The sequence below is a fragment of the Lissotriton vulgaris genome, chromosome 7 (assembly GCF_964263255.1).
Source record: "Lissotriton vulgaris chromosome 7, aLisVul1.2, whole genome shotgun sequence".
NCBI lineage: Eukaryota > Metazoa > Chordata > Amphibia > Caudata > Salamandridae > Lissotriton > Lissotriton vulgaris.
In genome coordinates, this window is record NC_141695.1 from 600,153,679 (window position 1) to 600,178,386 (window position 24,708).

At 46.4% G+C, this 24,708-nt stretch overlaps 1 protein-coding gene across 1 annotated transcript in view; it reads left to right on the plus strand.

Annotated features, from left to right (window-relative positions):
• Positions 1–24,708, plus strand: part of LOC147702089 (peroxisomal acyl-coenzyme A oxidase 1-like) — a 213,787-nt gene that overhangs the window by 140,191 nt on the left and 48,888 nt on the right. The window contains exon 10 of the mRNA XM_086930718.1: positions 5,018–5,197. Within this exon, the coding sequence (XP_086786844.1) occupies positions 5,018–5,197 (180 nt within the window). The remainder of the gene's footprint in view (positions 1–5,017; positions 5,198–24,708) is intronic.

The following is a 24,708-nucleotide window of genomic DNA, read 5'->3' on the forward strand; positions in this document are numbered from 1 at the left end:
ACATTGCCATAAGAATGCAGTTTCTCATTTGATTTACATGTGTTCAGTGGAATCTGGAAAACCTCTTGCCTGATCATCTGTAATTGGAAAAAAACCTTTAATACGTTGTGAGTGGGCGCTCCAATGGGGCAACACAGCAGAGACTGTTCTTCTCAAAATGTTGAATTGGTCCTCATTAAAGAGCATATCCGACATATCCATCTGGAAGTATACAATCAGTAGCCTTGGGCAGCTATGATTCTCCTTCCTTTGTCCTTCCATGTGGGGTCCCACAGGGCTCTTCCTAGAGTCCCACTCTTTTTGATGTTTATGTTGTATTTAGCCTGTCTCTTTTCTACCTGTGGGATTTCATTGTCATTGACATGATGTCACCACTAGAACCTTTGGTGACATCATGGAGTGTTTGGGGCTTAGCCTGGTGACAACTGGCAGTTGGAACCAGGCAGGCTGAGTGACAAGCAGGTCACTCCTGGTGGGTCTTTTATTATTACAATCTTGAAGACATGACCTGAAATCTATCTTGAATAAAACAACCTAAATTATACCCGGCTCCAGGCTTCTATTTACAACATTTTTGGCGACGAGGGATGTTAATGTTTAACAGTGATACATTTTTAAAAGAGATGCGCGTGAAACGCTTGAATCCTACCTGTGAGGAGCTCTTTATGACATCGTGGGAGATGCTGCATCCTCACGCTTTAAAGCACAGGTGTGCTGTGAGCCACCCGATGCCACGTAGTGTGCGTGCCACCATTTTACAGATGACGTCGCTTTGCTTAAGATTAATGCACAGAGTCCTCGTTTGGATCGTCACCATGGGAACGATCCCCTAGGAGGATACAAGACTTTTGGCCACATGATTTTAAGATCGGTGAGGGAAGGTTTATCTGACAATAACTGTTCTACCTGATTACGTTAAAGCTGTCTTTGGGAGACATTGCGAACTTTGGGATTTGGTCGTTTTCGTCTGGCTTATGGACAAAACATACCTTGAACTTTACAGATGCTGTTTTGGAGGATTGCAATTACCATGTCTTTGGCAGCCTCGGGTGAGAGACCGCTCACCGGAGCACGAGACTTTCTCTTGCATTACTATGCTGGTCATTGTGATGTTTGTCTCGTGGTTCGTGTAGGGTTGATGCTGAATCTGTAGTGGTTTTAGCTGCTTACTTTGACATGGTGTGTGCCTTGTGCGTTTTGGGCTCCTGTGTTTTGGGGTAGTGAGCGCCCGTGGATGATGTGTGTGTGCTTCGCGCAATTTGTTTTAAGGTCATGGTTTTGGGGTGGTGAGTGCCCGTGCAAGTTTTTTCTTCACGTGTGGTGAATGGCAAGTGTGTGGTGAGTGACGAATTATTGTGTTTTTTTGGGGAGGCATAGTTTGCTATTATTCAGTGTGTTACCCTGTTGCATTTTTGCTTGATTTTCTTTTCTAGACGGAGGTTATATTTGAAGTTCACAGGGTGAGGTGCTTGGGACTATATGTGTCCTAGTGTTTGGGACTATATGTGTCCTAGTGTTTGGGACTATATGTGTCCTAGTTAGGTGTTTTTTTTTTAATTTAAGGGTGGTGAGTACCCCATTAGAAAATTGGGGGGGGAGCAATGGTACTCCAAGGTGTGGTTCACGGGGAGAGTTGTACCCCGGTGAGTACCCCATTACAAAATTGGGGGCGGAGCAATGGCTACTCCAAGGTGTGGTTCACGGGGAGAGCAGTACTCTGTTACGGCGCAAAGTGGGCTCCATTTTTGTCACAAAGTCAATTTGTGTTTGTGTTTCCAAAGGAAGGGGATGGGACTAGGGACTAGTTGTGTTTGGGACGAGTTGTGTTTGGGATGTGTAAGTAACTGTTTGGGATGTGTAAGTAACTCTATCTTTAGAATGTGTGTTATGTACTTTTACAATCCATGTGTACTCTAGTCTCAATGATCTATCTTTTAGAATGTACTGTGTACTTTTATATGGAGGGGTACATCAAAGCTAATTTTACCTATTCTAATTTTATCTTTTTGATTTCCCTAAAGAAAGGAGATGTGTTGTATTTAGCCTGTCTCTTTTCTAACTGTGGGATTTCATTGTCATTCACATGATGTCACCACTAGAACCTTTAGTGACATCATGGAGTGTTTGGGGCTTAGCCTGGTGACAACTGGCAGTTGGAACCAGGCAGGCTGAGTGACAAGCAGGTCACTTCTGGTGGGTCTTTTATTATTACCATCTTGATGACATGACCTGAAATCTACCTTGAATAAAACAACCTAAATTATACCCGGCTCCAGGCTTCTATTTACAACAGTTTATGTATCTGAATTAGCTACACTTTTCAGATCTTTCGTACTGGCATTAACATCACATGCAGACAATACACAAATTGTCTTGTCTGTTTTTAAAAGTACACTGCCACCGATACAAATATTTAAGGAGTGTATGTTGGCAGTCAGCTCCTGAATGAGCTCACAGTGTCTTAGATTGAATTCAGATAAAACTGAAATAGTCATTTTTGGCAATTTTTTACTGGGCTGAATACAGAGTTGGTGGCCAGATGAACTGGGGACGGCGGTCATCCCAGTCTCCAAGGCAAAGAACCTCGGCGTGATTATTGATAATAAACTGAACTTTGAGGAACAGGTTAACACTATTTCTTCATCTAGCTTTTTGTTTCTTCAGGTAATAAAACAAATCTTACCATTTATCCCTGCAGACAGCAAGAACACAGTAATTACTTCACTGGTTCTTGCCAAACTAGATTACTGCAATGGACTCTATCTTGGTATGCATGGGAAGCAACTATATAAGTTGCAAAGGTCTCAGAATGCGGCCGCTAGGCTCTTGTTAGGAATCCCCAAGTTTCAATCAGTTGGCAAGCACCTGCAAAAGTTGCATTGGCTCCCAGTTAAGAGCCGTATCATCTTTAAGGCCATTTGCATTACCTATAGGGCACTTCATGATACTGGTCCTCAGTTCCTGAGACTCCTGCTATATTGGTAGGCCCCTAAAAGACTTCTCCGCTCAGATGGAACTAAATCAATAGCAACTTTTTAAACCAGCTGGGGTGGCAGAAGCTTTAGGGTGGCAGCCACTAAACTCTGGAACAATCTTCCCTTTCCCATTAGAACACTTCCGACCTTGTCAGCTTTTACGAAGGCCTTGAAAACCTATCTGGTGAATAAACAGAGGCCCATGCTTACTCCGGACCACCGGCGCCAAGACACCGATGGGTATTCGTGCGCTTAATACGTTTTTTTTTTTTTTTATTTCTGTAATTTTGTATTGTAGAAAAATATATATTTACATGGAGCATAGAATATACATGGGTGGAGAAGAGAAATTAGGGGGAGAGAAGAGAAAAAGAAGAAAAACGCCCGAAGGGGAGGGGGGGGGGGGGTTGGGGATGGGGAGTTTGCTACCAGCTTCCAGTCTTATTGGGGTTAGTCCGATTGCCAGTCTTTCAAATTCTGCTTGTCGATGTCGTCCTCCGCCCCTTTGTGTTGCTTGTTTGACATCCTTGGTCCCACGCCCCGGAGGATAGAGAGGATAGAGAAAGGTCGAAGAAGAAAACAGAAAGGAGCGTTGCAGGTTACATTCCTGTTGTATGCACAGAGACCGGCGAGGTGTACCGCTTCGCTGATTGCCTAGCTTTGCCGCCTACGGGGGTTTATGCGATGATAGGTAGTTGTCTAGGGAACCCCACATATTCGACTGCCTGTGTGTTTTCGGTGAGTGTATCGATGTAATGTTGTCAGCCCCTCGTAGGAAGGTGATCCAGTTAAGCCATGCTTTAGGGGTGGCTTTTGCTGTGTCTTTCCAGTTGTTTAGGACTGTTTTGACTGCCGCAGTCAGCAGTAGGTCGATGAGGTTGCGGTCTTCTATAGTTGTGATTGATGGGGATGTGAAACCCAGGACCAGGCTGTGGAAGTCTATGTATATGGTTACCCCTGTGATATCGTTAATTAGTGTTCCAATTTTGTCCCAGAATTCCCTAACCTTAGAACAGCTGAAGAGTAGGTGTTCCAGGTCTCCCTTCCCCTTGTCACAGTTCCAGTAGGAATCGCTCTCTCGGATTCCCATGGATACTAGGCGGGCTGGCCTCCAGTATGCCTTATGTACTAGCCAGAATTTGGTCTGGTTTAGAGTTGCCGTTACCTTTTTCCTGGAGGTGGAGCTCCATAGCTCGGCTCTCTCGTCCTCACTTAGCACCCTACCCGCTATTGTTCCCCAAAAATTCGTGACTTTGTCGTTGAGTTTGGTAGATTTGGGGCATAGGGCTTTGTAAAGGTGTGCCACTTGGTGTCCTAGTATGTTGAGGTTGGCGGCGTGTTGTATGAGTGATGGTGTTAGACCGTTAAGGTTTGCCTTTCTTATTGCTACCTTGATCTTCAAAAAGTTGTACAGTTCTATGCTCTGTAGGTTGTGCTCTTCCTTAAGGGTGTCAAAAGTTAGGTGCGTGCCTTGTTTCTGAAGGTCGTTGGCAGTGGAGATGCCGTGTCTATACCATGAATGCATGTTCAGAGTCTTATCCCTGTACTTTATTGTGGGGTTGTGCCAAATGGACTCGAATTGACTTTTCCTTATGCTTGTTCCCATTAGTTTGTCAACACTTAGGAGCGCTGTTCTTGTGTTCTTTAGGACAGGGTTGTCCTTGATTGCTGGGTGTCGTGTGGCGGTGAGAAGGGTGAAGCTTGTATTAGCTGACTGGAAAGATAGATCCTTAGAGTCTCTCATTTCCACAAATAAAGCTTTAATTATAAAGGATGTGTTACATTGTAATCTCTGCCCCATTGTGCATACCTCATAGCTATTCTAGGAATTGCTCCTGGTTGTAATATTTCATACCCTAGCCCATTGTCCTCTCTCCAGTCTAAATCTTCTCAGCTGCCACTAACTTGCTCTCATTGCATAAAGGGTATATTCCCTTACTCGTTCTCTCTGGTCGCGGCCTCAGTTGATTGAGCGAGGTCTTAGAATATGCTGTGCACTCTTGATGAAACAGTACTGAAATCTTGTTTCTTATCCTTTGCAGGTTCCTGGTGAAGAGTTACATGCAGGTCAGCACTGGGAAGACAGTGGGTGGCATGGTCTCCTATCTCAATGATTTGTCACTGCAGCGTGTCCACTCCCACCCAGTGGCTGTTCGGCCTGTGGTGGTGGACATTAATGACCTGGCTGATCTGGTGAAGGCCTACAGAATGCGGGCAGCTTGGTAAAGTATTGTTTTCACAGACTCTCAGTCTTTGTCTTACTTTTCTTCTCTTGTGAAAGAACATCCCTAGGCCTGGCGAAAAAAGCGGTATTGTATTCCTCAATGGACCGATGTATGAAGTTGGTGTGTTCTGGGTATCATTCTTAAATTTTTGTCCACAAGTGCATTGCACACTGTAAACCATAGCAGAGTTAAATTGGTACCTACTAAAGTTGCCACCTTACTTGATCAAATTAATAGATTGTGAGAGTCTGGTTTTGCAGTCATAAGTTTATAGCGAACATTGTGTGACTGAAAGTAGAGCCAACTTGTACCAAGAGGAAAAAACACAACAATCAATTGCAGCAAATAAGTACACATCAATAAATCCCTTGCCACTGATTCTTATTTTTTCATTTTAATTCAAATATTTTAGAGTTACAGAATAAACAATATAAATATTCAGTACATTTTCAAAAATATTATTTAAGCGAAGCACACAGGTGCATAGAAAAATGGGTAGTTTGCCAGAACTTGCTAACATTTTAAAGAATTTCATAAGGTGCCTTGTCACATCATTGCCCCGGAGTACCTGAAACCTGCTGGCAATGCTTTGGTCATGGCCATACTATATTTTGGAAACGCCACTCTGGAATGAGCACATAAAACATCTATTGCCTCTCAAAACGTGCATTCAAGGACAGGGTTGTCACCACGGCTTGCAACCTGCAAATTGTATAGATCAACTTTAAGCAGGGCAGATCCTCCCGCTGTGAAGGGCAGGTCTTCTAGGCAACAACCTGATGATCTTCTTAGAGTACAGGTAGAGCCACCACTCCTGGAAGCAACTTCAGACTCCAGGAGTAAGAAGTCTGAGATTACCTGCAAAATGCTGATCAGAGGCTTGGAATGAATATAACTGACAAGCAGAAAAACCTTCCAAATTGCAGGCCAAACAACTTATGATAGCAGAGAAGCTGGAGAGCATGGAGGAGTAAAGGAACCAAAACCACAAGTATGCAACAAACACAGAGGACAACTTGCAAAACAGCTGGCATTCTGTTCAAGTCCTCTTTTATAGTAATTTGGCAGGATGAGGCATCCCTGTGGCCAGGAAGTAAATATCTTCTATCTTGTCATGGGAAAACAAAGAACATTCAATAGGACCAAATGAAAGTAATCCACTCAAAGTTTGAGGACTCGACTATTAGGTAACAGGAACTGATGCAACATATCAACCACATGTGGCATTACAGAGACACTGCACACGTTAGCATTGAGGGACAAGAGCACCCCAGAATGTGCCTTAGCAATGTCAAGAAATTACCCGTAGTGCATATTGGAAGAGCAGACTGAGCACAGCACTAGAAGCAAGCTTAATGGACAATATGCCCCAAGACAGATGAGTGCCCCCACCAGGAGGGCCTCCCTGCTTGAGCTAATGGAGGTCAGTACGGGCAAGAGCCCCAGTATTTATTGGAGTAGTTTGTGGCGTATGCTAAATTTGTCCATCTACAGGAGATGGTGCTAATTGAAGAAGACAATATTCTGGTCATGCTTCCTAGTATAACTCAAGTGCTGTTGTCTTTTGTTCAGGGAATTTAGCCCTTTTATATTGAAGGATATAAGTTTGAATGACATCTTGTTAGCTAAAGCTCCTGACTTCCCTACCTTGAAAGCTCTGTTCCCGTATTTATTTTCCCGGTTCCTGTAAAAGCCGATTTTCTCCTTCCTCCTTCTTAACTGAAGCAGGGGAAATAGGGGCCAACACTTATGTCTGGATAGTCTAATGTAACTAACCACTTTGAGTACTGGAGATGGTAATCCTCTCCTTATTGGCATAAACAGATACATGAAGTTTGTATTGATTTAGCCTCCAGTAGTGAGGACTGTGTATGGGTTTCAGTTGGCCGATTCCATCTGGCTGCAACGTACCCTTAGCCCTCAACGTGAAGTTAAGTGCAACATTTCAGCAATGTTATCAACAGGGAGTCAGGAAATCATTACACGTTACATGTGATCTCAGTAAATAGCCTTCCCTTGTGGCTGTTCTTCTCCAGATCCCAGGTTCTTCAAGTGTTGTTAAACAACTTTCCTTCCTTCAGCCATTCAGCCCTGGCTATCCCTCTGTCACCCCAGTTAAACTTAATATTCTGCCTGATAGGCCAAATGCCTTTCCAACGGGAGAGGTACTCCTCAGCCCCCTGCAGGTTTTCAAGCTTCAGGATATCCTTTAAATTGGAAGAGGATGCAGAAAGGATGTCTCCATTGTTGGCTATTTGCTGTTCCCTGAGAAAGTTTGTTGCCATAAGTCTCTACACTTGCACATGTCATGTAGTAGGTGAAAGGTCTTCGTATCGTTACAGTTTGCACCCCTTGTAAATAACAACATCATTAGACCAACCTTGCGGCATGGTCAGATCTTTGTCTCCAGAGAAGTGCACTCTTTTTACAATATCTGGTGTTATGTTATGTCTTTCTATAGCCAGTGCTTTTATTCAGTGAGTGGGACCAAGTCTGATCAGAGGGGCATTGTCGAGGTCACATAATCTTTGATATTGTCTCTAATGGGTTGGGAACGTCTCCTGCACTGTGTGTGTACCTGGTATCCTGACATCTATATTTGGCCTGGTGTCAACCTAATATAGCATTTGCCGAGAGTCCTATACATGTTCCTGGCAATGCAACGCCCATAATCTGTGAGTAGGAGGGGCGCTGCAATTGTACCCTCAGGCAGGACAGAGCATAGAGATGGATTTTTATCATTGTCTTCGATTTATCACTCAAGACAATGGTAGCCGCATACTATGTTCTGTGATATCATATAGTTTACCTGACCTTTCTATCTGTGTCAGTGGAAGGGAGGTCGACTGGCTTCTCTCGTGTAAAGTTCTGCTATTATGTGAAAACATTTTACTGCCATCCTGTGTGTATGTCAAGTGTGTGTGTGTATATGTGTGTAGAATGCTTGTAGCTCACTTATTGTAGTAGGGCTGTATAAGAGTCTGAGTAATGAAACCAGTGGGATTCACTTTGTATGCCATCGGTTTACCATGGCACCATGTGGAAGATGAGGACAGCTTCCCCAGATAATGGAAGGGTATTGTCTGAGTTTCTGTGGCCGGAGGGTTGAGATCCAGACACTGAAGTGAGGATACTGGAGTAAAAGCTACCTTTAGAAATTGAATACACACTTTGTTAGCAAAGGGCTGCTGATTAGTGCTTGATGATCACTACTATTTGGTACCTAGTAGTTGTGAAGGGTGGGACTCAGTGTCTGTTGTTCAAGGTGAAAATGTTTCTAGGTCAGGTCTGCCCTTTTGTCTATCTGTGACTATTAATTCAGGGAGGTTGATGAAAAGTTCAGAAACCTCACCTTTCATTGTGCCCATGTTAAGGGTGGTCCTGTTTGGAGACAGTCCAGGGCTACCTGCTGTAATAATTATTACTTTACACATTATTGTCTGGAGAGCAGCTCGAGTAAGACACTTCGAAGATAACCAACCTAAATTGGTTCTAATGATCGAGACAGTGGATCCAAATTCCTTGTCTTGAAAATGCGTTTAATAGTGCGACACAACATCCCCCACTTTGTTACACTTCCCTGTTCTTCATCATAAAGGAAAGGAGTGCTTCACAGAGTACTTGGTGGACTGCTGTGTGACCAGGGCTGGTGTCTGCTTGTTAGCCAGGCTCCCAGAGATAAAAGGACATCACATGAAGTCTGTGATTTCTACGGAAAGTGCTCAGGGTCTCTCTGGTGCCTGAAAGTCTGCCTGCAGAGACAGATAAGGATTCCTCCTAGACCTGCAGGTTGAGAGACTTCCCAGAGAAGCTCACCATGTTCCTAGCCTGAGGAAAACCCAACGAAAAGTGGAAAGTCTGAGGGAGAAAAGGCTCGAGCAGCTGCACTTCAGAGGGTCTCCTGGTCTTTTGACAGATCAAGGCAAGAACCACAAAAGTCTACGTACGACCACACATTGGCCCAAGGTGAGCTGTATCTATTTTGCAGTGTGTATTGCTCCAGGATGAGGCTGCATCTGCCTTGCCTTGTGTACTGAACCAGGTCAGGCTACTGCTTGATTATATGCGTACCAGCCTAGTTTGGGCCTTGACATGTGCATCAGCCCAGAGGCCACAACTGTTGTGACGAGTGTCTGACCAAAAGCGGCTAAGACTGCTAGGAGCCCCTGGACAGTTGTGCCATGCCCCCCCAGTGACGCCTGACCATTCAGGTTGGCTGTGCTTGGAGTAGACATGAGCCTTGCCCAACTTCCGCCTGCGATGGAACTGAGCGGCTGAGCTCGCACTAAAGGAAGCACAAAGGCCTAAACTTTGATTTCCTACCCACCACCACACGAGGGTCAGAACCTGAGGAAACAATGACTGTTGTGCATTTGACATTTGGGTGTGTGGGGGCATAATACTTAGTTTTGCTATGAAACATATCCAACTGGATGCAGTCTGGGGTGCGAGAGGGCACAAATTGATGTAGCACCCACAGAACTGTTATCAGGGGTATCACCTTGTATGCAAGAGTGATGTGAGCACTGTTTTGTATTTAAAAAGTACTTTATTTTTCCAAAAGCCAAGCACTAGGTTTGACATTAAAATTATTGTGTCTATTGAGTTCTGAGCTACTAAAACCACACACAACCTCCTTGAGAAGCCTGTCCCTGCTTACTGTTGGTAGCCTGAATATTAAGAGTAAAAAGGGTTGTACTTGGCACAGTTCACAGAGCCATAGTAGGACAGACCCTAGAGCACCAGTGTCAAACAACTTCAACTACCACGATTGGAAGCCAGTAGTCCCTGTGCACCCCTGCTCTGATTCGGGTCTGACAGTCTCACTGTGCATGTTTCAGAATGTCCCATATTTGTGTATTCTTCCACATGAAACGTTTCTCATGGTCTTCTTGTTTAACTTGAATTTCTGTGTTTTGTTATTATAGTGCCTAAATCCTGGCCCAGAGCTGCGCTTGCTCCTCTGAATTCTTGTCAACCAAGTGATCCAGTCAGTCGATTTACCTAAAATGATTGACCTAAAAAAAAACTGGGAAGAGATGAGCATGCCTCAAGGCTGGTACACTGCTTGAGTTGGGAAGAGATGTTGGGGGGCATTAGTGAGCCTCACTGTATTTCACCTCTGCCACTCAAGAGATTACAATCCATCAAATATCCTGCAATCCGTTGATGCTAAATAATGCAATTGGTATAGATCCGTTGGCGGTGAAGAGTGTCAGTCGAGAGGGGCAAAATTATACAAAAAACTGCTGCAGGGGGCCGGAGGATCATGAAAGAATAGCTCGAGCTAAGAGGCCGTGCCTGTCAAGATGGCGGTGGCTGGGAATGTCTAGCAGACCCTCCTGAGGCCTAAGGTTGGAGCCCTGGAGACAAAACAAAATAGTCGCTCGACTAACCCCCACAAGACACAGTAGGTGCTAGCATATCTAGACAGGCACAATGTGCAAATAGAGCTACTTCAGGAGACACACTGAACAGAGACCACCAAAAGATCAGCGAGTGCAAAATGGGCCTGGGTCGGGCTAGCATCGTTTTACTCCTCATACTTGATGGTGGTGATGATATTGATCAAGAAAGGAGTTCCAGTCACAGTCACTCATGAACATGCAGGTGTTCAGGGTAGATGTGTAATTCTGCAGGGCGCGCTGGCAGGCACCCTCGTCACCTTAGTTAAAGTATATGCCCCGTCATTGAAGACTCCTCCTACACAAATATTTGACATGACATTTGATAATTCAACACAATTTTCAGGGCCGGATAGGCAGATGTCAAGAGTGCTAAGAGAGAGAAGGGAAGAGTTCGATATGGTGGATGCAAGGAGGGTGTGTAAACCTGAGGGCAGGGAGGCCACGTTGATTTAGTCAGTACATGCTGTGTGGTCCCAACTTGATTACTGGCTGATAACTAGGGTGATCCGTAACTGGGTGACAGACATACAACATCCCGCAAAGACACTGTTGGATCATAAGCCAGTCAACCTAGTGATCGAGGTTCCTACATATATCCCCCCTCCCTCCTTCACATGGGGGTTTAAGACCACTTCTTTGCTTGATCCGGTTTACAAAGAGACAATTCAAAAAACTATTCTTGAATACTTTGCTATAAATTTGGACTCTGTATCAGGGACCACAACTCTTTGGAAAACCTTCAAGGCTACGATAAGGGGAGGCTGTATAGGTACTAATGCGAGGATACTAAAAGATATTCTAATGCAGATTTCTAAATTTGAAAAAAAAATGTGGCAATTGGGAGGGGAATACAAGCGTGAACCTTGCACCAACACCTTAGATACCATCAGAGATCAAATCACCAACTATCATGATTTATCTGAGAAGGAACTGAAATGACTCTTGAGCAGACATGTGGCACAAGTCTAAGGGGAGAGAGGAAGACCAGGACGTGCATTGGTCGGCCAAACTGAAACCACGTGGAGGCCCGACAGATGATAAAAATACCGAATGATAACGAATGATAACGGGGTGATTCATTATGATACACCAGGAATTCTGAGGAAATTTACGGACTTTTTACGGGACCCTATATATTTCACACGCAACATTAATATCTGCCTAAATAAATTGATATTTAGAGGATATTGCCCTTGCATGGCTCTCGACAGGGCAATGAGAATACCTATCACAGCCTATAGAATTGTAGGACATGCGTGTATCTATGAGGACATTGCCCAATGGGAAAGCCCCTGGGTAAACTGCAAATTCTATAAAGAATATGTAGATGTAATTGCTCCTCATCTCTGTGCAATATATGAGGAAGCTTTTATAACATGAAAATTCTCCCCCCAACTCTGCTTGAGGCCTTGATTGCCACCTTCCTCAAGCCAGATAAAAAGCTGGAGCGATGTGAATCCTACAGACCCCTCTCACTCATTAAGGTAGATGCAAAAATCCTAGTAAAGATTCTCGCTAACAGGCTTTAGCCGCTATGGCCAAATTATAGTAATGCCAGACCAGTCCAGTTTGTCCCAATGCGATCCACAGCTCACAACCTCCATATGATATCTTCACGCCAACACTAGCTGAACCCAGAGCTGGAGGCCGGCTGCAGTTTTACTTGATGCCGCCAAGGCCTTTGATTCAATACAGTGGGAATACATATTCACTATCCTTGAGTGAATGAACATACCTGATGCATTTGTGAGGTGGGTTTCACTGTTATACCCAGACCCTAAGGTTAGGATTCAAGTTAACGGGCACACATGGTCGGAATTGCATATACATTGTGGCATCAGGCATGGATGCCCACTTTCGCCACTCCTTTTCACAATAGCACGGGAACCGCTGACATGCATGGTAAGTCAGTGGGATGTGGAGGTGGTGCTTGAATTTCTGCAGCGTCCAATACGTGTGTCATTATATGAAGATGACATCGTCCTCTATGTAAGACATCCATCTGCACCTGCCACCACTGCTCAGAGAGTGCATTCAGTTTGAAAGGCATTCTGGTCTTAATGTAACCTCGGATAAATTTGCAAAAATTGCAAAAATTGCAAAAATTTGCAATTTTTTTCATGTAACCGTTAGTCCTTATGTTTTCAACTGGTTCTTATGTAAAGCGCTCTGACACCTTCGGGTAAAGTTCGCGCTATATAAAATTGCACAAATAAATAAATAAATAAATTGTACATAATTCCGTTGACACCGTGCACACAACCTCACCATTTGGACTATCCACTACAGTGTACTGACCTGGTGTGATACCTAGAGGTGTGGATACATCATGAGCCCGACAGGGTGGTCAGGGAGAATGTTTGTTCAGCCATAGGAAAATTGGAGGAACAAGTGGACAAATGGATAAGGAGGCTGTTATCTTTAGCAGACAGAGTGGCTACGATCAAAATAGTAATACTGCCACGGTTCCTCTACCTATTTGTGATATCCCTATAAGACTAAGACAGAGCCTCTTTAAATGTTATGTACACAGTTAATACGGCTGGCGTGGGCAGGAAAGCAGCCTCCTTATGCATGGCAGATAATGGCATTGCCATATGAATGGGGCAGATTTGGCGCACCAGATCTATATCTGTATTATTTTTGTGTGCTGACATAATACGTAGACTATTGGTATCAATCCCCGGGGTTCACACCTCATCAGGCAGTTGAGGCAAAAAAATGCACACCCCATAACCTTCCGAAATGTCCTTCCCAATGTTCGTAGGTAGCCCTCACGCCCTGACATAAACACAATTAGCTGCCCTACAGCGGCATGGCATGCTTTAGGCGCGAAAATGCACAAGCTACCTCTATACACCCCTGCACTTCCCCAAGGGCACCATCGGTTCTCTCAGTGACATAAGAAGAGGGGTACCTTTTGCTCCTCAAACAGGTGGACATTATGACAATGGGAGACATGTACCTGAATGGGAAATTCATAGAACCCAAAGAATTGGCCTTTATCATCAATGAGATGTTACTATTTGTTTTTACATATCACCGCCTCCGATCGGCCATCAGAGCTCTTTATCTCTCTTTTCCAGAGGAGCCCCCGGCGGTAAATGCACTGCAGATATTAATTACTAGCCCAAAACGCAAAAACTTGGCATCTAAATTGTATAATTCTGTACTGGCAGAGGGTTCACTGTGCTCAGATACAGGATTGGCACAATGAAATATGGTACTAGACACACCCCTGACATGGGAGGACTAGATATTTTGCTGCACACTCATAAAAATGCTTACCTCCAACTGCAATTTACGACTTTAAAAAAAATGTTTCTTCAATTTTTCATATAAAGAATACAAAATAACTTTGCTCAGTGGTTGGAGGGTGTAGGCGGATCCCAGGCAGAACGGGGGGTGGGGTGGGGGGGCGTTCAATATATTGATATATATCTTCATTGTATGGGATAAGAGAGGCAAGACCACAAATCTCACCCCTAACCCCCATTTCGTAGTACCATGTAGAGTGGCACATATGCAGTACAAAGGGACCACCATCCATATCACCCCCATCCCTGAGTATAATTATGGGGAGGGCCACCGACTATCTCCACCCCACCCAACTCTGTGTCCTATTAAGCTAGATGTGTTAGTCCTTTCTGCCTTCCTGATCACTCCCACCAGTCACATCCATGTCACCCTCTTCACCTCTATCTAGCAGCAGAGTACAAAGTTCCCCAGAGATGGTGTGTATGCGTGGAGATGAGGGTGGGTATGGTCTATACCGTGACCGGAAGACTTCCCTAGTCGGAACTTGGAGAGCCTCATACACCCAGAGTAATCGGTGTGGAACACACCCTTACTGGAGGGTATCCAGTGTCATCATCGGCTCACTGCCCCTCGACAGACCGGCGCTGCAATGTCTGCCGGAGTCCCGGAAGGTACTCTTTTGGCGGGGTTCTTTAGTTCCTTGCCGATGGTGGGTGTGAGTGAGGAGATAGAGGAGTGTAGTCAGTGAAAACGTGAGTGAGGGTAAAAAGGGTAAAACAGTCCACACTGAACTTTATTAACGTGGCTGGTTCCCTGGTTAAAAGGGGTGAGAGGGGAACTAGAGACCGTAAAAGTGTACAGAACTCTAACTCAACCCCCTGGTTTGGTCAACATGTTTCTCACCTGATGGCGATTCGTCAGGACCTAAATACAGTACTACACAAAAAGAAAAATATATGAACACAATGTTCATACAGTATGTAGAAGGTAAATACAACCTCCCTCATTCGGAGGAAAAGAGGTCCTCGGGGTCCTGCTCTATTTAGGCGACCCTAGGGGGATTGGATAAGGCCTCGCAGCGTACTCCCGTGAGGCCAGCGCTATTTAGTTACAGGAACCTTAGTTTTGGCGCTGGAGTGGCGGAACACCTACCCCTCACGCTCGCAGCACCTGGTCAGAAAAAAAAACCCTCTTCACCTCTCCCATCTCGCTCCACCTACTCATCTTGTTGCCCATTGTTGTCACCAAGGACACCCAGCATGCTCGACTACATCTCAATATCCCTCCCCGCATGTTCATTCTTACGCCCCTCTCTCAGGTATGCTTTCCACTTAGGGAGCGCCAGGGGTACGGGGTGTTCCAGTGGATAGCTATGTGGCGATGTACTAATAGTAAGCCAAGTTGGGGAAATTTATAATGCATTTTTCGTCCCTTCTGGGGGATAGATAGCAAACTAGTAGACAATGATGGATTCAAATTAAATCTCCACTGCCACTATTGTCATCCTACACATTTCACCATGTACGTCACCCCAGTGTGGCTGAAGCTGTGCACAATACCAAGCCACACCGCAGAAGTCTGCAGGTGTTTTTCCGCACCTAATGCAACTCAGTGATCTTCCAGGATATGCTCTGTGAAGTTGGGCCGGGTCAGATATGACTGATAAAGGAAGTAAAAGTGCACTAAGTTTAAGCAGGTATTGCTTGCCACCTCGCGCACCTGTGCTTGCGCCCACCATGCCACTCACCTTCAGACAGTGGAGTAACTACCTCTCTGTGCCACACCTCTTGACTCTTGGCCACGACCATCGTCCTATCTGCCTTCAGTGCTACATTCATTCTGGAGATAATGCCTTTATAGGAGCCCGGGTCTAGAATCACACCAAGGACATGAAATCTCTGCGGCTCTTCCGGAAAGGAGTCCCCGATACCAGGCACAGAGTTTGATATGCTTGCATATTGTAAGAACTGTCAGTCATCCACCCTGTAATGGGTCCCCATCTCTGCGAGGCCATGAAAGTACCATTCATAGACAGATCACCCACCGTCTCACAGCTCCCCCGATCTAGTCCTCAACATTCATGGCTTCACCGATATGCAAAAAGGGGCATAGACACCAAAGTGGGAGAAGCGTGTTGTAAGGCACTCTCTTTATAATCCTACAAATCGCAGTGTCCCATGCTTTTGCCATGTTGGCAGGGCACAATGGGGTATCTGGCTGCAGATCCCTACCAAACATCAGCAATTGGAGAAGCTGAACAGTACCTGTGGTCCCCGCCATCAAGCTTTTTTCCCAATTGTAGAAGACCAGCCAGATAGTACAAGTGTAGATCAGGAAGCCCCAGTCCGCCACCACCCAAATCCAGCTTCAGCATATCAAGTTGCACCCTGCACCTCTTCCCCACCCATACCAAATCGACTAGTAACTTATCTATTGGTTTAAACATGTCAGAGGGCACTGTCCAAAAAAAGTTCTGCTTCGAATAGAGGCAGCATGGGAGGAAAACCATTTTGCATAGGGATACCCTACTCATGACCAACAATGGCAGTGTGGTCCAGAAGCGGATTGAATGCTCTATGCTCTTCAGCATTTTCCCTATGTTCAGTGCATATGGAGGCCGCTATCGTAAGTGATCTGAAGTCCAAGATGCCTAAAACTGTGCGCTTCCCATGCCATTGCCAGTTGCCGGAAGTTGCATCACTTCTTTATCCACCAGCCTGGCCAGGGTATAAAGCGCAGTCTTATGGCGGTTAACTCGTAACTCGGGCGCCGCACCAAAATGCCCCAGTAGTTACATGAGAAGCGGGATGGACTCCGCTGGGTTCTTCACATATACCAGCATGTCGTTAGCGTATATTATGACAATATGATGACTGTCACCTACTGGAACATTCGAACCCGAAAGGCAATGCCTGAGAAAGATCACAAGTGACTCCATCGTGAGCACGAACAACAGCAGGGCAGCCCTGTCGAGTGCCCCTCTCCATACCAAAGGCCTCAGACCCCAATTGCACCTTCGCTGTAGACAAGGTATAAAGTAACCGGGCACACGACACGTGCTCAGTACCCAAACCCATACGCGTCAGGACCTCCCAGAGGTACAGCCACACCAGGGTATCAAAGGCCTTTTCTATTCCAATGAGACCAAGGCGGCCTCAAAGGCAGACTCCCATGTTTTGTGTATCACGAGCCAGCCCACTAAGGTTTATGTACAAGCCCTGTCCTGGGACAAAACTATGATACAAAAAACAGCGGTCCTAGACCGAGATTTCCAAATGATATAATTATCTATTCTAAATCTGTTATTCAAAAACAATTTTCTGAGCATGCATCATGTTTTAGCTCACAGTATTAAATCCAGTAATTTTTTACTGAAATAGTGCAATCAACCAAAATTATTTATTCTCACCCAGAATGTATTCAATGTCATAAGGTGATCAGTATAATAATTACTGTATCAAGTAGGAAGAGTATTGGAAAGGTTGCTCCAAGGGAACGTGCAAAATAGAAAAAAAGGGGTGCTCTGGTGTGTAATGGTGAAAAAAGGAAATTTCAAAGATAAAGGAGAAATGCTTAAAAACATTTAGTTACTAGACTGATTCACAGTTCTCAGTCTCCTCTGGCCTGGCCACGTAGAGAAAATCAAGATCATTTAATACACAATTCACAAGTACACAAAATATATCTGAGTGTGGCACGTGAAAATTCGGGGCTCGGGATCTAGGCTAAATATGTGGGCATCGACGTTTCGACCCAACTTTGGGCTACGAGGGTAGTTCGAGACCTCGGCCTTGCGGGTCTTCTTCAGGACTGGGTGGGGCAACCTTATAAAGTTGCGTTAGTCGTATCACAACCTACAAAGTGAAAAGGGGGTCAGGGTGTTACACTAGATAGTTAGAGGTTAAATTAAGCTACAAAAGGATAGTTTGTTTACCCGCAAAACAATAGCAGGTCATGGGTTCTTCAAAAAACATTAAATCGTAGTGGGCATCTTCATCTGTGAATAGAATACCTAATTAAAATAGGCAGCCCATACCGTGCACAAATGTCATGGATTTCTATGAGGCAATGCTCTTACCTGTAATTGAGGCCACATGATTGAGAAGAGCCTGTCGCACTTGTTTAAATATTTGTGTAATCAATGCTGGAGCTGTGGGAAATATTTACAAAAACAGGCGGTTAGAACTAACCCTGGCCGGGAGGGAGGGTACATAGTGATTGGGATGTTCACCACCAGATGTGTAATAACTCTACCCAGCTGTAAAGCCAATATCTTTTTAGAGCAATTTCACATCTATGTTCAGCATGGATAAAGGTCTGTATGATCCTGGTTCCTCAGGGTCCCTACCCGGCTTAGGAGCTTAAGTATGAATGCTTCCCACATATGCAGCGGCAGTTCGCCCTTGACGTGAGTTCCAAAGAGGGTTTCCAACAATGCGAGGAGCCGCGTAGCAGTGTGTGCCTGGTATTATTCAACCTAGAGCCCGTCGGGACCCGGGTATTTCCCCCTAGCCAGCTCGCAGGGTGCCACTTTCAGGTCATCAAGCGTTATACCCTCACCCAATCCCTCTGCCTGCACCATCGTTAAATGCAGCAGTGTAACCTGTGTTAGGAAGTCAGCAGGAAGTCAGCAGCTCCGACCTGTCCCCTTCCCTATGTAGTCGTTGGCGATAGTCCTTGCAGACATAGCACTTTACGATGTATACATTTTAAATATCTGCAGCAAATGTACTATACACCTACCAGACTGTATAGATATGGGCTGCGTGAAGACGCGCAATGTCAGACATGTGGGGAACAAGATTGTGTGGAGTTGTGCAGAAATCCAGAGCTTTTAGTGAAGGGTGGTGCTTGACCTGTGCTTGATGACAGTAGACTCAGTTGACTGTATATCCAGGTATGTTTGCTGGGTTTAGTTATGAAGCAAAAATCTAAGGATCTCCGGTTTGTGGCAGTTGCGCTCCTATTGGATAAAATGCAGGTGGCTATGCCCTGGGGTCAGCGTAATGCTCCAAAATGTAAGTGATGGTTGAAAGATTTGGCATATTGCAGGGATACCTTAGCAATTTATTCAGAGGAACAGACTATGGCATCAAGGCCGAAGGACATATGGACTCCCCTTACAATATAATTGTTGGAGCACCCAGTGAATTGCTGTTTGTCCAGATGATAAGCTTTAATGCGCTGTTTAGAAACGTACCATGTCACTGTCTGTCATGTACATGATGCTGTAGAGAAGACTATACTGATGCTTTGAGCTGTATGGTTTCATTTTTTTCTGGACTGTTTACTGAAACAATAAAATCTTACAAAAAGCAAAAGTTGGAAAGAGATGTTGAGTAGAATTCAACAAAGAAAACAAGCCAGAATAGTTCAAAATCACAACTAGCCTTAGGATGGGCCCTAATAGGTGTGCTGGGCATCCAGAGATCTTGGAAACTGTGGTAAACAAACTGAAGCAGAGTCCTTTTACTTGAAGTGGAAGCTTTATTCTCATAAGACAGTGTTACACACAACCACAAAGGGCAAATGAATCGATTGACAAATGTGGGTCCAGGTTAAGGGAGTTGTCAACAAAGTGCCAATTAGGGAAAATGCAAGAAGAGATGATCAGGGATCAATTAATAGTCCAGTGCTACAGACAGCAAGAAGGTACAAGAGAGGTTGTGGGCTGCTAGTAACCCTAATTTATAAGAAGCTATTGTTATTGCAAACGTTGTAGAGAAATCAGAGAAGTGTATGAGGGAAAAGAAGTCTATTCAACAAGAACAAGCATTGGCATAGCCAATAGGTCTAACCTTTGGAACCTTATAAGTATTTAGTTATGCAGTACAATATCCTTGGTACAACAACATCAACTGTTGCATGGCTAAACACTTATTAGGTCCCAAAGGCGAGACCTATTAGTATACCAATGCTTGTTTTCTCTTGCATTTTACGGAGCCTGCAGGGCCTCTGAAATTGTGGTGGGGTCTAAAACCTAGTCTACCCCATGACGAAGTCGATGATTCACTTGCATGGATTAAAAGAAGTCTTGCAAAATGTTAACATCATTAGGTCATTTCAAAAACTCAATTTTTCCAAACATAAGGTTTCATGCGGAAAACACATCATACGAAACTACTTTAAACGTAAACGGTTTACAGCTGTCCTCACACCCTGGGCCCGTGAATCTCTAAAGTGCCCATGCTTGTTAAAGAAAGTTAAGTAGTAGCATGGAATTAATTACTCAGATATGGTACTACAAGAAACTTTTTTAAAAAATCACAGAGTTGTTTATCATAAAAGCAAAAAAATGACTCGCCCTGCTACTCTGACAGCAGACCAGTATTAACGTCCTTAATGTAAAGAACTTTCTTATCGCGGCTGCTGTTACTTTTCTTGTTATCGAACGCGTTTGTGGCTTGACACATAAATTGCTCTAGTGCACACAATATAACTAAGTGTATACAAGCTGCATGAATCAGTTTCCAATTACAAATTCATAAGTGCAGAAATGTAAGCAAGCAGCAGCATAGCCAAGCCAACCAGCACAGAGTGGAGCTTGGAAAGAATGTGAAAATGTCATTAGCCTTGTGGTGTATTTACCTTGCAACCTCAGCTGGCCCTCTTCAATCACTTTGTTTTAGTGCCACTTTCAAGGTAATGAATAGAGCCGCGGGGTTGCAGACCTGGCATACCCGTACCAGTTTTTCAGTTAATCGCGGACAGCCATTAGACACACACATGACTAACGTGCTGCTGAAGCGTAAGCTCCGTGCCTCCCCTGCCCTAGGGGTACAAAAGGGGGTGGTAATGGACGGAGCATCGGAACCAATCAAACACTCACACCCAGTCAACAGATCTGGGTTTAATCCATCACCGTTCTTTAGCCCACTCTGCCACCCCAGTTCAGACATGGCTATATGCAAATCAGTCTGACCCTGTGCCTCATGGGAACAGTCCAGCCCGAACTGCCAAGCCATGCCTTCCCTGGACCGGAAACAAGCTTCCGAGGACCGGTTTCTGGCATTCCAGCCGTCTTCAGCCCGGCTTGCTTGAATCCAGTGGCAAAGTGAGCAGGGGACTCACGTCTGAGCATACCCTGCCGCACTTGTTCTCTCAGGACAGACCTCTCCACAGCGCATAGTCCCCTCCGCTTTTCCTGTCACCACTCCTAAGAATTTCCAGATAAGCAGAAACCGTCTGCCAACCGCCACATGCGCAACAATTAAAGCGCGTGCTGCAGTAACATGTCGCTGAGGGAGGCTGCCCCGCCATCCTTCCCGGGTTGCGGCCACCACCCTGCCCCGAGGACACTTCATCACAGACAAAGCTTTCAGTGGCTCTGAGCTTTTCTGTTGCCAGCACCCTATTAACATCTCATCTGGCCGGGGATACACATGCCCGGCTTTCGAGGGGTAGGGGCCTTGCATCTCAGCAAAAATGTACTGTAATCTTCAATGCAGTCCTCCAAAAAAAACAGGGGTGATAACGATCCTAATAATTAATGGAAACCACCTCGAGATCAGTTAAAAATGTTAAATTACAACAATAATCGTATTCTGCACCACAAAATATATATTCCCCTTGAAAATCCTCACAGAATCGTCCGTCCTTTATCATAAATAAACAAAATACTAAGACATGAGAGTGCTAATGATCATCCCTTAATATTTATAGTCTCAGGAATCACAAATTAAGAAATCTTTCAATGAAGACTGACTATAACAGAAAGGTTGGTACCCTGGCGGTAATTTTGTTTGCACTTTTTAGTGTTCATCGCTGTGTTACATTTGACAAAGGACATACCACACATCCTCAGTTATCTCTGGTGAGTAAACAAAACAGTGCACAAAAAAAAGTATAAAATGAAGCAGAAAAATAAATTACACAGAAAAGTCTATGCTGCCACCTCCCTATATAAACATACCTCCTATTGAAGGGATTTATTTGCCGCAGTATGAAGTCACAAACAGCAATTAAAACTACTAAAGGATTTATAGGACAAAGACAAAACTAAAAACAGGAGAAATAAAAGCTGAACAAGCACACGAGTAGTGCGCGCGCGTGCGCCACAGCGAGACATCTGTTTTGCATGATCGCGCCTGCGTCTGGGCACGATAATTCAAAACAGATGCCACCCGTGCGGGTACCCGTAGGCAATAGGTCGTAGGCAGAGCAAAGGCGATGCATGCACCCGCCTTTGCCCAATTGCGTGCTGTCTTTCTTAGAAAGACGCATGCAAAGCCCAATATCCTGTGTAAAAAACAAAAACACACGCACGAGCGTGTGGTGAGGTTGATGAGCTTTCTGAATCCCCTTACAAAAAGTCTCGCCAGAGCAGCGCATGCGGGCTGCTACAGGCTCGACTTCATAAGTTAGGTTTTTTGCTCCTTTTCTCTGTATTTGTGTGCCCCCCTGTGCTGTTTTCCCTGTAGTTGCCCCCTGTGCCCACCCGCCCCGCTCCCCGCTTCCCGCCGCCGTGAGAGCGGCCATGCCCCCTTTTCCTTCTGTGCCCTCCCCGCTCCCGCCTCCCAGCTGCTCCTCCCTCGCACTTGGCCATAAATGGCGACCGCGCGGCGCAGGTGAGTGTGACCTATTCTTAGGACACCCCCGCGCTGCACGGCCACCAGCTGTAGCGTGTGATTCCCGCCTGCCACTACCCTCAGCCTCGCTGAGCCTGCCTGCTGACCACGCCCCCTGCCGTCGCTCTGTGTGGTCTCCTGCGATAACTGTGTTTTCTTTTTGATTAATCTGTTTCCTTCTTGTCTAATTTAGGTTTTTTGCCCATTTTCTCTGTATTTGTGTGCCCCCGTGCTGTTTTACCTGTAGTTGCCCCCTGTGCCCACCCGCCCCGCTCCCCGCCGCTGTGAGAGCGGCCACGCCCCCTTTTCCTTCTGTGCCCTCCCCGCTCCCGCCTCCCAGCTGCTCCTCCCTCCCTCGCACTTCACCATAAATGGCGACCGCGCGCCCGCGCAGCGGGCGCGCTGATTGTGCACCGAAGGTGCGCCAAAGGGAAGCCCGTCTGCGCCCGTCCGCGCCTGGCCCGTGCCCAGCGCCCGGACCCCTGGCCCCAGCAGACACCAGCCCACCCGCCGGACCTACGACGCCACCGAACTCTACGCACTCAACGCCCGTCGAATCCCCGGATGCTACCGAGCCACCCCGAGACGCACCCACGGACCCTTCAGCTGCCACTCCTGCAAGTTCTCCTGCATCCGGTCCTGCACTGCACCCGCACCCACCAAGCCGAGTACCAGCAGCAACCACCTGAAGTGCATCCTGCTCAACACCCGCTCCGTTCACAGACACGCCGTAGAGATCTCGAACCTGCTCGACACAACATCACCAGACGTCGCCTTCCTCACGGAAACATGGATGAACGCCTCCTCAGCACCCGACATCGCCATCGCCATCCCGGACGGATACAAGATCACCCGGAGGGACCGCGGCAATCAGACCGGAGGAGGCATCGCCATCATCCACAGGAACACCATCCGCATCACGACCAACACCGACGACACCCCCACCCTCACAACTGCCGAAAACCTGCACTTCTAGATCCACACCGACCCCAAACCACCCTCAGAGGCACCTTCATCTACAGACCCCCGGGACTACGCACACAATTCAGCGAAGACATCGCCGACTTCATCAGCCCGCACGCCCTCCCCTCCGCTGACTACATCCTCCTCGGGGACCTCAACTTCCACCTGGAGAACAACAACGACCGCAACACCACCACCCTGCTGGACAACCTCACCAACCTCAGTCTCAAGCAGCTGGTGACCACCCCCACCCACTACGCCGGACACACACTCGACCCCGTCTTCTCATCCAGCAAGGACATCGCCTTCAGCCACGCCACCGGACTCCACTGGACGGACCATAGCTGCGTCCACTTCAGCTTCAAAAAGAACACGATCCACCACCACCAGCAACAGGCTGCACGCAGAAGCTGGAACAAGATCACAGCCGACCAGCTCACCGCATCCCTGAGCCAGGAACCCCCCGCCAGCTCAGCGAACCCCAGCCAGGCCGCCAACAACCTCACGAAGTGGATCAGCAACTGCGCAGACGACCTCGCCCCCCTGAGGACCCCGCCTAGCAGACCCGGCAGTAAGAAAGCACCATGGTTCACCGACGAACTCAAGAGCTCCAAGAAGAACTGCCGAGCCCTCGAGAGAGCCTGGCGCAGAGACCCTACACCAGACAACATGACCACCCTCAAGCTCGCCACTCGAAAACACCACCAACTGATCCACACCACTAAGAAAACCGCATTCAAGGAACGACTGGACAACAACGCACACAACAGCAAGGAACTCTTCAACATCGTCAAAGAGCTCTCCAACCCCAACGCCGGAAACAACGACATCACCCCATCACAAGACCTCTGCAACTCCCTTGCCTCCTACTTCCACAACAAGATCGCAGACATACACAACAGCTTCATCACACAGCCAACGCACCCCACGACCGCACCTGCACCCCCCGCCACCACACTCTGCGCCTGGACCCCGATCAACACTGAAGAAACCCGTTGCACGATGAACTCCATCCACTCCGGATCGCCAACCGACCCCGCCCGCACCACGTCTTCAACAAGGCCGACGCTGTCATCGCACCCCACCTGCGGGACATCATCAACACCTCCTTCGACACCGCCACCTTCCCGGAGAGTTGGAAGCACGCCAAACTCAGCGCTCTACTGAAGAAACCATCAGCGGACCCCACCGAACTCAAAAACTACCGCCCCATCTCGCTCCTCCCGTTTCCGGCCAAAGTCATCAAGAAGACCGTCAACAAGCAGCTGGCCGCCTTCCTCGAGACGAATGGATCCCTCGACCGCTCGCAGTC